The following is a 14,803-nucleotide window of genomic DNA, read 5'->3' as shown; positions in this document are numbered from 1 at the left end:
GGCACGGCACGGCGGCACCGCACACCGGGCATGGCACGGCGGCACCGCACACCGGGCATGGCGCACCGGGCATGGCACAGCGGCACCGCACACTGGGCACCGCACACCGGGCACGGCACGGCGGCACCGCACACCGGGCACCGCACACCGGGCGCGGCACACCGGGCATGGCGCACCGGGCACGGCACAGCGGCACCGCACACCGGGCACAGCGCACCGGGCATGGCACAGCGGCACCGCACACCGGGCACCGCACACCGGGCATGGCGCACCGGGCACGGCACGGCGGCACCGTACACCGGGCATGGCGCACCGGGCACGGCACAGCGGCACCGCACACCGGGCATGGCGCACCGGGCACGGCACAGCGGCACCGCACACCGGGCACAGTGCACCGGGCATGGCACAGCGGCACCGCACACCGGGCACCGCACACCGGGCATGGCGCACCGGGCACGGCACGGCGGCACCGTACACCGGGCATGGCGCACCGGGCACGGCACGGCGGCACCGCACACCGGGCACGGTGCACCAGGCATGGCACAGCGGCACCACACACGGGGCACGGCCCAGTGGCACCACGCACCAGGCACGGTGCACCGGGCACGGCACAGCGGCACCGCACACCGGGCATGGCGCACTGGGCATGGCACAGCGGCACCGTGGGGCACGGCCGGGCAGTGTCACACAGAGACAGAGCCAAAAGGACACCAGCTTTTATTTACAACACTCCTCAGGTAACAGACAACAGAAAAAAGGAACAGTACAGCTGAAGGACTCAAAGGAAAGGCAACGGCAGCCCCTGCACCCCCCCCCGCCGGCTCTGGGCATGGCGGGCAGGGGCTGCTCCCACCCTCGCCGCTGTTCTGGGGGCACAGAGGGGGAACGGCTGCTCCGCTCAGACAGCCCACAACGGCACCGCCGCTCTCCCGGGCTCGGGTGATGCAGAAACCCCCTGAGCCTTTCCAGGGGTGGGGGTCCCAAAAAGCCCCCAGGCGGGTCACAGCAGCCCCCACGCAGTGACAGCTCTGCCAGCTGCAGGGCCAGATCTCTGCCAAGGTGCGCGGCTGGGAAATGGCGTCAGTACGGAACAGCGCGGTGCAGCCCGGGTGCCAACGAGCTGCTTTCCGCACAGTCAGCACCAGCTGCCCCGGAGCTGCCAGAGCACCGAGGCCAGGCGGGCTGAACATGGCACAGCGCTGACACCCCATCCCTCTCTGCAGGGAGAGCAGAGCAGCCCCATCCCCAGCACCACAGGGGCCTGGTCCAGCCTAAGCACAAGGAAATCCGGCCTTGGTCACGGACCCGCGAGCTCCGGCAGCACCGATGAGCCCCAGGTCCCTGCAGCCACCCCGGCCAGGGAGCCAGCGCAGCCGGTGAGACCTGCCCAGCACGAAGGGTGTTGAACTGGGGCTGCCGGTCTGTCCCGAGGCACCAGGGCAGAACCAGCTCTCCCTCCTCCTCCCCTGGCCCACCCCAGCAGCTGCGGCTCCTTGGCGCACAGGAGGGAGCAGAGATCTGGAGCTGCCTCCACCGACCCCGCTGCTGCGCTCTGCCCTGCGTGCACCAGCGCCCGGGGAGCCCAGCGCAGCGGGGCGGGGATGGAAGGAGAGCAGGAGATCTGTGAGCCCAGTGTGACGTGGGGAAGGACAGAGAAAGCCAGGAGGGGGGGCTGGGATCCTTCGCGAGAGGCTCCGGGCATCCTCGGTGAGCCCCTGAGCATCTCTGCTTTCACGCAGCTTCAGAACCAGCCCCAGAGCCGACTGGCTCTCCTGCGGGCTTTTGGGAGTACAGGCCAGAGGAGGAAACCAACACAAAATCTCAAATTAAATCTGCTTGAGGACCTTAGGAGACCAGCCGATCCACAGGAGGACTCGCCTTAGGACTTCTTTGCATCCTGTGTGTTCCTCCTCTTCAGATCACCCAGGTCGACAGGTTTGAACGCTGCAGAGAAGGCGGGAGCGGCTGTGGCGGCAGAGGCCGCGCTGCGGCCGCCCCGGCCCCGCGGCCCCGGCCCGCCGCGCCCCCGCCGAGCCGGCGGCTGCCCCCGCCCTCACCTTTGAGGCTCGGGTTCGGCATCTTCTCCACGTACTCCTCGACCAGGCCGCGCTCGGCTCCCATCTGGCTGCGCAGGTCCCGCTCCACGCACTGCCAGGCTGCGCACACGGAGCGCCGCTGGCTCAGCACCGCGGCGCGGCCCGGCCGCCCCCCGCCCCGCCCCGCTCACCCTCGGAGATGAAGCGCACGTTCTCCTCGTGGGCCGGCGTGAAGATCTCGCTGCCGGCGCCGGGGGAGCGCGGGCCGCCGCTCCGCTTGCCGTTGTACACCACGCGGGACACCGGGGAGCTGAAAGCGGAGGGCGGGGCTGAGCCGGGCCCGGGGCCGCGGCTGGGCCCGGGGCCGGGCGGGGCTCACCTGGCCATGGCTGTCGGCTCGGCGGGGCTCGGCGGGGCTCGGCGCGGCTGCGGGAGAAAGGAGAGGGCGGCCAGGCCGGGCTAGGCCGCGGGCCGCCCCCCGCCCGTCGCCATGGCAACGCGCGCCCCTCACCTGGGCCTGGCTCCCGCCTCCGCTCGCCCTCGGGCCGCGACGGAAGCGCCGCAGCGCGCAGGCGCGGCCCCGCCCCCGCGCGGCCCGGATGGCCCCGCCCACCGCCCGCCCCGCCCACCGCCGGCCCCGCCCACCGCCGGCCCCGCCGCCCCGCCCATCCCGTCCCCGCGCGCGCGGAGCGGCGGAGGCGGCGCCGTGTCCGAGACGCTTTATTGGAAAAGTACAAAGTGGCTCCCGAGACGCGGTACCGAGCGACACCCGCCCGGCCGCCCGCCCGGGCCCAGCCCGGGCCCGGCCCCGCCGCCGCCCCGGCCCCGAGTCCCGCTCAGCCCACGGTGGCGGCCTGGAAGAGCTCCAGGAGGTCCTTGTACTCGGGGTCGATGAGGTCCGACGGCTTGTCCCCGGTGTCCGTGGTGGCGTCCAGGCTGGCCCCGAGGGAGATGAGGTACCTGCGGGACACCGGCGGGGGCTGAGCCGGCGGGGCTCCCGCGGGCTCCCCCGGCCCCGCTGCCGCGGCCCGGGCGGCCCGAGCCCTCCCCGGAGCGGCCCCTCCCGCGGGCTGCGGTTCCCGGGGCCGTGCGGTAGGGGCCCGGCGCAGCCTCACCTGGCGATGTCGGCGTGGCCGTCGCTGCAGGCCATGTGCAGGGGCGTCCACCCGTCCTCGTCCCTCTGGTGGATGTCGGCGCCGTATTTAACCAGGAGCCGCACGCAGTCCAGGTTTCCCGTGAGCACGGCTTCGTGCAGGGCTGCCATGCCTGGGCGGGAGGGTTCGTGAGCCCCGGGCTGCGTGAGGAGCTGCTGAACACTGAGCTACAAGTGCGAGTCGTCCACAGCCCGGGCCAGAGGGTGCCAGCAAACCCTTGTTATCGGGGAGAGGATGGGGAAGAAACAGAGACTGCGGAGCCCCGGGGAGCTGCTGCAGGCGCCCGTTCCCTCCTGCAGCCGAGCACCCTCAGCCCCGCGGCCCCTCGCCCGGGAGCGGCTGCCCCGCAGGACTCCACCGGGACACCGGTGTCTCCAGGGTCCTGCTCTGTCCAAGTTCCGGCAGCTCCTTACAGAGCAAGCGATGAAGCAATCGGTGAGAGCAGGAGGAAGCCCCGGGGTCATTGGAGACACTGTCTTTGCAGCCATGTGACAGCAGAAGCTGAAGCCAAGCACAAAAAGGGACAGATCTGGGCTCTGCACCAGCCAGTGGGGATCAGGATCAGGGCATTCCGCAAACAGTTGGTGTGAGGTTGGGTGCAAACACAGCCCAGTGCCTCCCACAAACATCGGTGCCGCAAGCGCCCAGAGCCACCGGTGCGGCAGAGCGCGGGTGGAAGGCGGGAGCCCGCCGGCGCTCGGGGCTCCACAGCCCGGCCCGTACCCGCGGCCCCGCGTCCGGGTCCCACCGCGCTGCGGGACGTGGGGACGCCGTGAAGGGACCCAGGGACCAGCCTCCCCTTTCCCGCAGCGCGCGCTGGCCGAGCCGATGAGCGGGGATGTTGTGGCGCTGGCTCGGGGCTCTCGGGCCCCACTGGGCGGTTTGGGGGCACCCGCACCCCACCGGAGAGAAAAACGGCCAATTCCCCCCTGTCACCTGCCGGAGGCGCCCCGGCCCAGCGTTGGCCCCGCGGCTCCGCGGTGTCCCCGGCAGCCCCGGCTCAGCCGCCCCGCACACTCACCGGAGGGGTAGATGGTGTCCAGCGTCACCTTCCTGGCGCGGATGAACCTGCCCACCTGCTCCAGGTCGCCCTGCCTGATGTGGTCCTGAAAGACGACGTCGTTGGGGAAGCGCACGGTGCGCGCGGCTCTCAGTCTCTGCGCGTAGCGGCTGCACCGGTGCCGCGACACCGGGTAATGGTCCCTCATGCTGACGCAGCCCGCAGCCCCGGCAGAGCGGCGCGGACACGGCGCTGAAGGAGCCGCCGGCCCCGCTCAGTGCTCGGCCCTGCCGCTCGCTCCCCGCGGCGCTGCTCCCTCCTCTGCCGCGGGGCCTCCTCGCCGCGGTGCAGCCGCGGTGCAGCCGCGGTGTCCGTGTGCCGGTCGTGCGGGACGGCGGCCGCGCTGTCCCTACAGCCCCATGCTGCACGGGAGCAGCACGGGCACACCAGCTCACCCGAGGCCCCGGCCCGGGACTGGCGGTTCTCCGGGGGCGTCGTGTTTTATAGGCTCCGGTGGGCTATTTTGGGGACGTGTAGCTCATGCTGTTTCCCATGACACTTGGTAATCGAGCCGCCCGGGCCCGCAGCCTCCCGCTTTCGGGCAGAACTGGGTGTCTCATCTTACCACCCACCTGTTGATGTGCCCATCCAGGGGTCACAGCTACTGTTGCTTTCGCATGGAGCCCTTCAGAGGAGCCCGAGGGCCTGAGAACAGAACTTGGAGCAGCGAGTCCTCGCACACCCACGCGTGCTGGGGAAAAGCTGATGAGCAAGCGAGGGGAACCTGGTTGTGCCGCGAGCAGCCAGCGCAGACGCGTCACAGCCGTGGTGCCAAACGCGTTCAGAGCTCGGTCACTCCCGGTAGTTACGTCAGAGCCGGGAGCAGAGCGCGCGGTGCTGGAGAGCGCGGGGCTCAGCGGCAGCACCACCAGCACCCCGAGAACCCCCGTGCCCTCGCTGGTGCAGAACGGGGCGGCCGCAGCACCGGTGGGGGGTGTTTGTGCGCCGCCCCAAACCCAGAACCAGCTGCTGAGCGGGACGGTTCCTGCGGAGCAGCTGGGGAACAGCACCACCGCCAGACAGCTCCCGCCGTCACCGCTCGCCGGCGGAGCTGCCGAAGGCCCGGCACGGACCCCCTGTCAGATCTGCCAAGGGCTCGAGCAACCGCTGCTCCTCCACGCTGTTCCCGTCCAAGTCTGGTCCCTTCAGACACGCAAGCACGTTGTGCTGTTACACACTGATGGGGCTGCCCGGGCACATCAGGAAACGTCCCTGTCCCGCACCAGGAGGCTCGGAGGTTTGGTGCTGCCTCAGACCCGTGTCCGGAGCCCCGGCAGCTCGCTCAGCCGCGCGCCGGGACCGGCCTGCACCCGTTTGTCTGCTGGCAAACGCATCGATCTCCCTGTGAGCCCCTCTGCTCGGGTCGCGCCAGGCGCAGCGCGGTGCGGCGGGAGGCCAGGCGGTGCGGACAGGGCTATTTTAGCCGGTTTCTTGGAACTGCGATCATCTGTGCGCGCAGGACGGCCGGTGGAGTCCCGCTCGCCGAGAGGAGCCCGTCTGGCCCGAAGAGAGAACCACTGCAGAGCTTGTTCACACAGCAACCGGCTCCGCAAAACGGACCTTTCTGAGCTGTCCTGGCCAGCCCCTTCCCGCCGATCTCCTTCCTCAGCACCCCTGCTCCCCACCCCGAAACACAGGGCGGCCCCACAGCCGCGGATGGGGACAGCAGCACCAGGACAGGCCCCTGCCCGACACGCGGGTCACGGCCCTGCAGGGAGCCGTCCCCCATAACCGCAGGTGACAAACACAGTGGGCAGCAGCGAGTGCCCTTTCTGACCCCACGGTCAGCAATGGCCCGTCCAGCCCCAGCCCCACGCACAACATGGCTCACACCGCGCTCAGCTCACACCGCGCTCCCGGAGCCGCAGCCCAGTGCTGCACGACGCTCCCGTCCTGCCCCCGGTGCCAGGGCCGAGCTGCCCTCGGCTCCACCGCGCCCTCCCCGGTGACATTTACAGCATGTTTCCTTACACAAGTATTTCCAGCAGTAGGTGCCCGGTTTGGAAATAGCAGCACAGCTCAGACCACGTGAGCGGAGCTCCGGGCAGCCCCGGGGTCCCCGCAGGCGCATTCCTGGGGGCAGAGGCGCCCCGGCCCGCCGGCCGGCGCAGGAGCCCCGTCCCTCGCCGCACCGAGCGCTGGTGGCTCCCGCCTGCACGAGCTGATTCAATCCAGACTTGCTGACAGTTTTTCCTTTACCAATTACACAACACATATTTGTTCAGCTTCAGGTACCAGGCGCCACCAGCAGGGCCGGACGTGCTCACCAAGTGTTTCTCTCATGGTATTTAGTGGATGTCTGAGAAAGCTGACAAACGCCATTTTGGCAGCGTCCCCTGAGAATCACCCCCGAGCCCCAATCCTCTTGTCACGGTCAAACATACTAAGTCTATTTCTGATGAAGACAAAGAGACATAATAGTATTAAAATCTCAACTTTATTTGGCCAACAAATTCAATTCCAATGTTACTGTAGTGGAGCGCTGACACCCGCCTGACGCAGCTCAGGCGCCGCGTGCTCCCGCCTCCAGGGTCCTCCCAACCCGCGGTCACCGCGCACCCGGCTGATCTGCTCTATCGGGCCCTCCCGCACCCCCCACCTGCCTGGCCAACCCATTCAAAACAACGTTTGGAAAGCAATTGCATTTGATCGAAAGGATGGTGACAGCCGGTCTCAGCTGGTCTGGGGAGCAGCCGCAGCCCACGCAGGGTCCCCCCGGTGCTCCCGTCACCTCCTGAGCCCCAACGCAGGGAAACGTCTGCCCAGTGCCCAGAGAAGCGCCCGCGCCCCCTCGCCGGAGGCTGATTGGAGGGAGCGGGGAGCACCGCGGGCCCAGAAATCAACTACAGGTTGAGTTGGGAAAGGAAGAAGGAAAGAGCTTTCTGGGAGATGTTAGTGGCGAGGCCGCGGGCGCCGAGCTCGGCTGCCGCTCCGCACCCCGCTCTGTCCAGCGGGAAACGACAGCCGCGTACACAGAGGTACAACACAAAACAAGATGGGCCACCCAGAGACAGATCCTTGGAGAGCCGAGAGAAAGGAAGGAAGCCAAGTGTACAGACAAGTGAGGGCAAGGGTTATTCTAAAAGCCAATCCCTGGATTTCCAGTCATTCACCTTCTGCTTTAAATCTTAATGGGTTTCTGACTCACTGGGCTGCAAAACAGCCGCCAATTTAGTGTCTGATTTTGTGGGTGATGTAGATCAGTCTGCGCTTTACAATTCATCCTTCTGGATTTTCTGCTCATCTTCCTCGTCACCTTCCTCAAGGTCCGTTTCTTCATCCGTCTCCAGGTCCTCCAGATCCTGCACAGGCCAGACACAGCTGCTGCTTTCTGGCACATCAGACCCACGCACAGAGCGGCTTCCCCACCCGTCCCTGCTGCCAGGTGGCAAAGTACCCGCAGAGCTCTACCAGAGCTCCGAGCCTGGGACGCTGGGAGCGGAACCCGCACCAGTGAGAGCCGCCCCGGCGGGGAGGCGCCTCCGGCTCCACGCGCGGGAGCGCTCGGTGAAGAACAAGCCCAAACAAAGAACGGCCCTCCAAGTGCTCCAGCAGTTTGCACAACCACCAGACACAGCTTGTGCGAATTTGGAGGTTGTAATACCAACAGTCTGCACGCGTTTGTGTTTAAGCTCCCCAAGAACATTAATTTCGCAGCCAGGCTGCAGCTGCGCAGCTCACGTTCTATGGCAAAGGCAGTTTTGTCCAGCAACAATATCCTGCCACATAACCCCGGAGCCTGTTTAGGATGAGGACTCAAGCCCAGCACCCGGTCCAACCCACACCCGTATCCCGAGGCCCAGACGCTGCTCCGATGGCACTCACGTCATCAGCGGCCGCCCCGTCCTGGCCTCCGCTCTCCAGGAACTTCTTGAAGCCTTCCAGCGTCCTCTCCCCATTGTAGTCAATTACCTGCGCAGGAAAGAAACAGATAAGGGTTACGGGCACCTACAGAACCACCACCCTGGAGAGGAGAATTCTCTTTCTGAGCAAGAGTTCACATGCCAAGCAAAAGGGAATTTAAAAATTCACCTTCACCCATATGAGACGAAGGAAAACAGCTCAGCCACTAGACTTCAGAGATCACTGCGAGGAAAGAACAGCCTGGGGATGAGCACACCGGCCTCTGCTGCGCTCCGCATCCCGCTCCCGCCCCGAACCTTCCTACAGCCCAGCCCAGAGCTCTCGGGTGTCCTGCAGATGGGACGTGCTCCATCCCCACAGAACGAGCGCCCTCCCACGGCCTCGTCCAGAACTCCTCGGCGCTCCCTCGGTACCGGATCTGCTGCTTACATTTCTGCCAGAGCCGGCCGGGAAGAACTTGAGCGTGGGGAAGCTGTGGATCTTCACGGCCTCGACCTCGTTGGCTGTGGAATCCATCTTGGCAATGACAATGTTCTCATGGTCCCTGTAGGTCTCTCCCAGCTTGTCCCAGATCGGAGCCAGCTGCTTGCAGTGGCCACACCAGGGGGCATCTGGTGACAAGACGACACAGCTGGCACCGACAACCCCACGCCAGCCCCCATTCGCACCGACAACCCCACGCCAGCCCCCATTCACACCGACAACCCCACGCCAGCCCCCATTCACACCGACAACCCCACGCCAGCCCCCATTCACACCGACAACCCCACGCCAGCCCCCATTCACACCGGCAACCCCACGCCAGCCCCCATTCACACCGGCAACCCCACGCCAGCCCCCATTCACACCGGCAACCCCACGCCAGCCCCCATTCACACCGACAACCCCACGCCAGCCCCCATTCACACCGACAACCCCACGCCAAGCCCCCATTCGCACAGGTAACCCGAGTCACCCCACCCCGCCAGGCGGGTCACACGTCTGTCCAGCCGGGGTCCCCGTGCGGCTGCAGCTCTGCCAGGCGCTTTCTGCCCGGTCCTAGCTATGCAGCTTCTGGCACTGATTTCCTGCCCGTTACTGGGAACCAGCTCTTGAAAGACACTTACAGAACTCCACAAAGACATTCTTGTTCTCATCAAAAGCAACTTCTTCAAAGTTCTTGCCAACCAGGACTTTGACAGGCAGCTTGTCCCAGTCTTCGGGAAGGTCTTGACTCATCAGGTGGGGCTGGAATAAGAAGCGAAACTCACAAACACGGTTTGCGACACAGCTGTTGGAACGTCCACGCCACCGCGCCTCCCGGAGCAGCCAGGCCGAGCCCCGGGGCCTGAGGCGCGGGCTGCGACGGCTCGGCCGCTCCCTCCCGGCGCAGAGCGGCCGTCCCGCCCCGGCGCAGAGCGGCGGCGCCGTGACCGCGTCGCCCCGCGGGGCCGGGCTGAACGGCCGAACGGCCGCTGCCTCCAGACCGGAGCGGGACCATCTCCGGGCTGAGCCGCACGAGCTCACACCTTCCAGACCGTTGCCAGAAACAGAAACCGGATCAACAACCGTTACCAGGAGGAGCCGACAGCGGCTGCACCGGAGCCAGCACAGCTCACCCGCCCGCAGCCTCGCGCCCCAGCAGCTTTGCCTTTTGTTTCTCAGCACAAAGGCCACCAGATATTCTGTACATTAATGGAAGGATTTTCACCAGATGCCTTGCACAGCTCCTCACAAGGACCATTCTGTTTTGCTCGCTTCGCCAGGTTTACCACCACACCACACCATTGTTTACCTTGATCTTGCCCTCCAGGAACTTGTTGCAGAACTCCGTGATCTTGTCTGCTGTGAGCTCAGCTGATTCAGGTTTGTATTTGGTCATTTCTTCCTCCAGCGTGATCAGACGCACAGCTGGACATTCTTCCTTCTTTAGGCCAAAGAACTCCAGGATCCTCTGGTTGTCGCTGTGGTCACTGTCGATGAAGATGAACAGGATCTTTGGAGGAAAAAGCCAAAGGCAGCGTGGTGAGGACGAGCATCTTGCGCCCGCGACACTTCACGCACACGGGCAGGAGCCGGACCGGCCCCTCGTCCTGTGCCCAGCGCCGGAGCCACACGTGCACGACCCAGTCAGATTCACACCCACAGGGAACGTCAGGAATTAACTGTTGTTAATTCCACAGTTGTGCAAGCCAGGAAGCGCTCGGTCACTGGCTACCGCGACACGCAGAGCACCGCGTCACGCCCCCTCCCCACTGCCGGGGGCCGCGGACACGCCGCGTGTCGCTGCAGGAGGGGTCACTAACTAACCGCCCAACAAATCCATCTCACCTTCCCTTTGAAGTTCCCTGCTGCAGCCTTGAAGTTGTCCAGTTTCCCTTGATAGTCAGACACACTTTTCGGTAGGAACAGCAGAATGTGAGTCTTGATCTCTCCTCCAAAGATTTTAGGAGCAGTCTGAGGAGTAGCAAATGAAGTTTATTTTTGGCAGAGCGGTAAACTGGTGTCAAGGGCAGCTTGGCTCCACTATCTTGAAGAGCAGAGGAGCCCCAGGCCCACAGGCCCGCTCTGAACAGCGAGCCGCTGCCTCCCCTCCCTTGCTCTCCCCACTTCTCCAGAACCCCAGACTTGAGGCAGCTCCAAGACAACCAGAGCACAATGCTCACCGTCCAGCTCTGTTACATTCACACCGCGGCTATAGAAAGAAGCCGTACCAAGTACCAGACCTACCTGTTCAGTGAACTCTATGACCAGAGGCAACGCATTGGACTTGATGAAGTTCAGTAAATTATCTTTTGTGATGTCCCCTTCAAAGTTGTTACGGCCTTCATCAAACTGCAAAACCAGGTATTATTGCATTAGAGCACTTCCCTGCAGCATTCCCCTCCGCCAAGAGCTCGGACACACCCCGTGGTTACTGCTGCAGAGTTCCACCTCCCAGCCAGGTCACCGCACGCTCGTGTCAAACCTGGCCCGAGGTGTTTGCAAACCCCCCGGCGGCAACCAGGCAGCCCGGCCCTCAGCACCGCTCTGCGGCCACCACCGACGCGCGGAGCCGGTCACCGAGGGCCGCGGCCCCGCGGGGCGGAGCGGCCGCGCTGTAACCGCAGCGCTGCCAACGGCAAAGGGCACCGCGCGCTGCGGGAACGCGCCTCGCCCGGCTCTGGGGCCGTTTCGGTCTCTGCAGCGACAGCAGCGCCCGTCTGACACACACGTTGCGCCACCGGTGCCGGAGCCTTTTTATCTGGGACACCACCCGCGCGCCAGGCGGGCCCGGCGCACGGCGGCGCGGGACGGCAGCCCCGCGGCACGGCACGCTCCCGGTGCTGGACGGGGAACCTGCTGCTGCAGGAGCTCAGGACCAGCAGAAAAGCTGAACAAAGCACCTAACGTTGGAAGTTAACCTCGTAAATGCTTTAAAGAGCACTGAACGTCACCTCAGCGCCTTCACAACGGTTGTTCAAGGTCTCTGTGAGGCCAGACAACACACAAAGAATGAGAACGACCAGCCAAACCCTCTGAGGTCAGACCCAGGTGACCACAGGCAGCGGAGCCGGAGCCCAAACCACAATTTTTGGTGAGATAAGCCATCTGCTTGCCGTGCCCTGGCATTTGGTTACCGCTGCGCTCATTTTCACCCTGGTTTGTGGTGAATGTGTTTGAGAGCTCTGACGGCGCTACCGCAACACACGGTTCCCCGCGGAGCGGAGCCATGGGCAGCGCCTGGCGCAGACCGGTGCTCCTGTCCCCATAGAGCGGCTCCGGGAACAGAACTGCTTTTAGTTCCAGACGTACCCAAGTTGACTGTGCTTATGTGCCTTTACCGCTAAAGCCTGGTCCTGCCATCGCCACGGCGCTTCGGAAGCAGCGGAAAACGTGACAGAGCCCCGAGGACGTCGGGGTAGAGGATAACACATCAGATCTAATCAACAAGTCCATTCTACAGAGCTGAACGTGAGAAAACTTACAGGCGACTAAATAAAGCCCCAGAAGCCCAGCTGCACCGCAGCTGCCGTCGGCTCCAGAGCAGCATCTTCAGTGCTCACCAGACATGAGCAGACAAACCCCGCACACAGCTATTTCAGCCCGCCGTTAACCGCCGGAGCACGCAGGTCGCCTGCAGAGGGAAGGGAGGACGCAGGTGGTCCTCTCCCTGCACATCCCACATTTCTAGTTGCAAACCCCAGCATTTTCAGCTCATTAGCCAGATAATTTACTGGCACCCTCAGCCACACCGACTGAGGGGCCCTGGACTGAGAATTCAAGTCTAGAAGCTCCTAACACCACACAAGTAACTGAATTACAATTTCAGAGGTATTAGAATGAAATACACTATTTTAGCTGAATAAAGGCTGAAATAAGAATTAATTCAACTCTTCAGCCTGTCTCAAGTTGGTCAGACTGATGACTGTCATTAGGCACAGATTTAATCAGTCAGAACCAAAAGCAGCCCCACGTGCACCACCACCAGGTCTAAGGAACTCAACTCACTTTCTCAAACTGAGGATTTAATCCCAGGGACGGGGATTTTAACGGTGAGAGGTATCAGCAAGTTTATTTCTGATCCTGCAGGCGGCCAGTGTCCCTCTGCACGTAACCCAGCTGCCCCAGCCCGGCAGCTGAACCGCAGATCCTCCGGGAACCTCCCGGGGTCTCTGTGCCACAGAACCCACGGCAGCGGGAGACGGAGCCGCTCTGGATGCGGCCAGTTGGGCCCCAGGATGCTCAGAGCTGCTTTGCTGAGCCAGGCAAGCACGGAACAGCACAGCGAGCCCTCAGAACTTGGCTACTGTTCCCTTTAGGGCCCTTAGAATCCGGGGAGGGGCACGGGAGGCCTCACCGGGCACGGCCAGGAGCGCGTTACAGATTGCGCTGGCCCTTACTGCGCAGCTGCCAGGCACCGAGGAACAGGGAGCGCGGACCCAGCGCCCAGCAGGGAGCACCAGGGCGGGGACAGAGGAGGCGGCCGAGCGCGGGCCCGGGGCTGCCCGGCCCCATCCAGGGCTGCCCCGAGTTAGAGACAAGGAGGGGCAGAGGACTCAACCCAGCGCTCGCACCTTCTTGAAGAGCACCACGCCATCCCCGCTCAGCTGGTACTTGGCGAAGACGTCGGCGCTGGAGGAAATCCCAAAGGGAATGTCGTCCACAGCCTCTGCTGCTGACAGGAACTCCTTCGCAGCCTCCGACGCAGAGTCCTGGGGGAGAAGGGAAGGTGTCACCGGGACACAGCGCAGCACGAACGCCCCAGAGAACTGGCAGATCGGGTAGGGCAGGACGGCGAGTTTCACAACTACGAGAAGCCCTCCCGGCCGCCTGGGCCCCACGGGCAGAGCGCAGGGAGCCCCGGACATGCCGGAGCCTCCCAGGCGGCAGCACGAGCTCTACCTTGAAGAAGCCGATCACCACCACGTCGCTGGACTCCACGAGCGCCTCCGCGGCAGCAGCGTCCGGCAGGGCGGTGGCGGCCGGGCCGGTGCGTTTCTTCAGCCAGCTGACGATGTCGTCTGCTTCCCGGCCGGCTGCGCACAGATAACGCTCGGTCACTTCTCCCCCGATAACGTTTAAGAGCACAGACCCCTGAGCTTTGAGACTGTTCAGTGGCTGGCCGCGTCAGGAAAAACCCAGATATCGTTTGCGCAACTCTTCCTTTCACTCCTGATGTAATTAAGCTAATCTCTACTTGTTAAGTCAAGGTACAAGGGGCTCTATTACTTCTGGCCTAAGCACGCTCCTAAACTTTGACCAGCAACGCGGTACTTGTGCGGGGCGCTGACGTCTCCCGTGGAACGGTCACCTTTCCCTGGAGAGCCGGGGCTCGGCTCCGAGCCGCGCGGGCCGGTGGCTCCGCCGCCGCAGCTCCTCTCGGTCTCGCGCCCCGGCCCCCGGCCCCGCTCGCCCCTTCACCCGACGGCCCGAGCGGTTGCTCGGCTCCGGGTGCCGCAGCGCGAGCGACGCCGAGCGAGCCCCGCTCCCCCGCTCCCCCGGCCCGGGCAGGCCCGTTCCTGCCCCCGGCGCCCCGGCCCCGCTCACCCGTGTACTCCTTGGGCGCCGCCGGGTCGCCGTTGCGGAAGAACTTGATGGTGGGGTACCCGCGCACGCCGAAGCGCTGCGCCAGCTCCGCCTCCTCCGTGGCGTCCACCTTGGCCAGCCGGATGGCCGAGCCCTCCGCGCGCAGCTGCGCCGCCGCCTTCGCGTACTCGGGCGCCAGCGCTTTGCAGTGTCCGCACCACGGGGCGTCTGCGGGACGGGCGGTCAGCGCGGGGCAGCGCGGGGCGGCGCGGGGCGGCCCCGCCCCCCCGCAGCCCCCGGCGGCGCGTGCCCCGCGCCGGCCCCGCCGCCCCCCGCCCGCCCGGCCCGCGCTCACAGAACTCGACGAGCAGGAACGGGTGCGCCGCCAGCGCCCGCTCGAAGGAGGCGGCGCGCAGCACGAGCACCCCGTCCGCGTCCTCCTCCAGGGCCGCGGCGGCGCGCGCGGGCAGCACGAGGCACAGCAGCGGCAGGAGCGCGCGCAGCCCGGCCATGGCGCTGATGGCGGCGACTCGGGACGGGCCGGGAGGCCGCGGCGCCGCCTCCGCTTATAAACCCGCCTCCCCCGGCCGCCGCCGCGCCCCATTGGCCGCGCCGCCGCCGCCCGCCATTGGCTCGACTCGCCGCCCGGTCCGACGCGCGGCTCCTATTCGCCGGCGCGCTGGGCTCGGCCCCGCCCGCCG

The 14,803-nt window shown here is 65.5% G+C and overlaps 3 protein-coding genes across 4 annotated transcripts; all 3 read right to left on the bottom strand.

Moving 5' to 3' along the window:
• Positions 1-700: 700 nt before the first annotated feature.
• On the bottom strand, positions 701-2,638 carry MCRIP1 (MAPK regulated corepressor interacting protein 1). 2 transcript variants are annotated; one of them, XM_082066896.1, is made up of 5 exons: positions 2,548-2,638; positions 2,416-2,462; positions 2,228-2,346; positions 2,058-2,156; positions 701-1,944 (listed from the first exon to the last, which is right to left on the bottom strand). In XM_082066896.1, the coding sequence occupies exons 2-5, from the start codon at positions 2,421-2,423 to the stop codon at positions 1,880-1,882; spliced, it is 291 nt and encodes a 96-aa protein (XP_081923022.1). In that variant the 5' UTR covers positions 2,424-2,462; positions 2,548-2,638; the 3' UTR covers positions 701-1,879. The 2 variants fall into 2 exon arrangements, with proteins under 2 accessions (XP_081923022.1, XP_081923023.1); XM_082066897.1 differs by having other exon boundaries at positions 2,247-2,346.
• Positions 2,639-2,740: 102 nt separating this feature from the next.
• PPP1R27 (protein phosphatase 1 regulatory subunit 27) lies at positions 2,741-4,660 on the bottom strand. The gene is made up of 3 exons (XM_082066895.1): positions 4,212-4,660; positions 3,152-3,302; positions 2,741-2,996 (listed from the first exon to the last, which is right to left on the bottom strand). The coding sequence occupies exons 1-3, from the start codon at positions 4,396-4,398 to the stop codon at positions 2,873-2,875; spliced, it is 462 nt and encodes a 153-aa protein (XP_081923021.1). The 5' UTR covers positions 4,399-4,660; the 3' UTR covers positions 2,741-2,872.
• Positions 4,661-6,668: 2,008 nt separating this feature from the next.
• Positions 6,669-14,662, bottom strand: P4HB (prolyl 4-hydroxylase subunit beta). Its single transcript, XM_082066891.1, has 11 exons — positions 14,458-14,662; positions 14,124-14,330; positions 13,479-13,612; positions 13,151-13,288; positions 10,824-10,928; positions 10,425-10,550; positions 9,889-10,089; positions 9,221-9,341; positions 8,544-8,725; positions 8,076-8,162; positions 6,669-7,552 (listed from the first exon to the last, which is right to left on the bottom strand). Exons 1-11 carry the CDS (start codon positions 14,612-14,614, stop codon positions 7,463-7,465), a joined length of 1,548 nt encoding a protein of 515 aa, XP_081923017.1. The 5' UTR covers positions 14,615-14,662; the 3' UTR covers positions 6,669-7,462.
• Between the last annotated feature and the right edge of the window lie 141 nt (positions 14,663-14,803).

This window comes from Streptopelia decaocto, assembly GCF_964273445.1.
Source record: "Streptopelia decaocto genome assembly, chromosome: 16".
NCBI classification, from domain to species: Eukaryota; Metazoa; Chordata; class Aves; order Columbiformes; family Columbidae; genus Streptopelia; species Streptopelia decaocto.
Note: the sequence above shows the minus strand (reverse complement) of the source record. Positions and strands in the feature narration are given on the sequence as shown.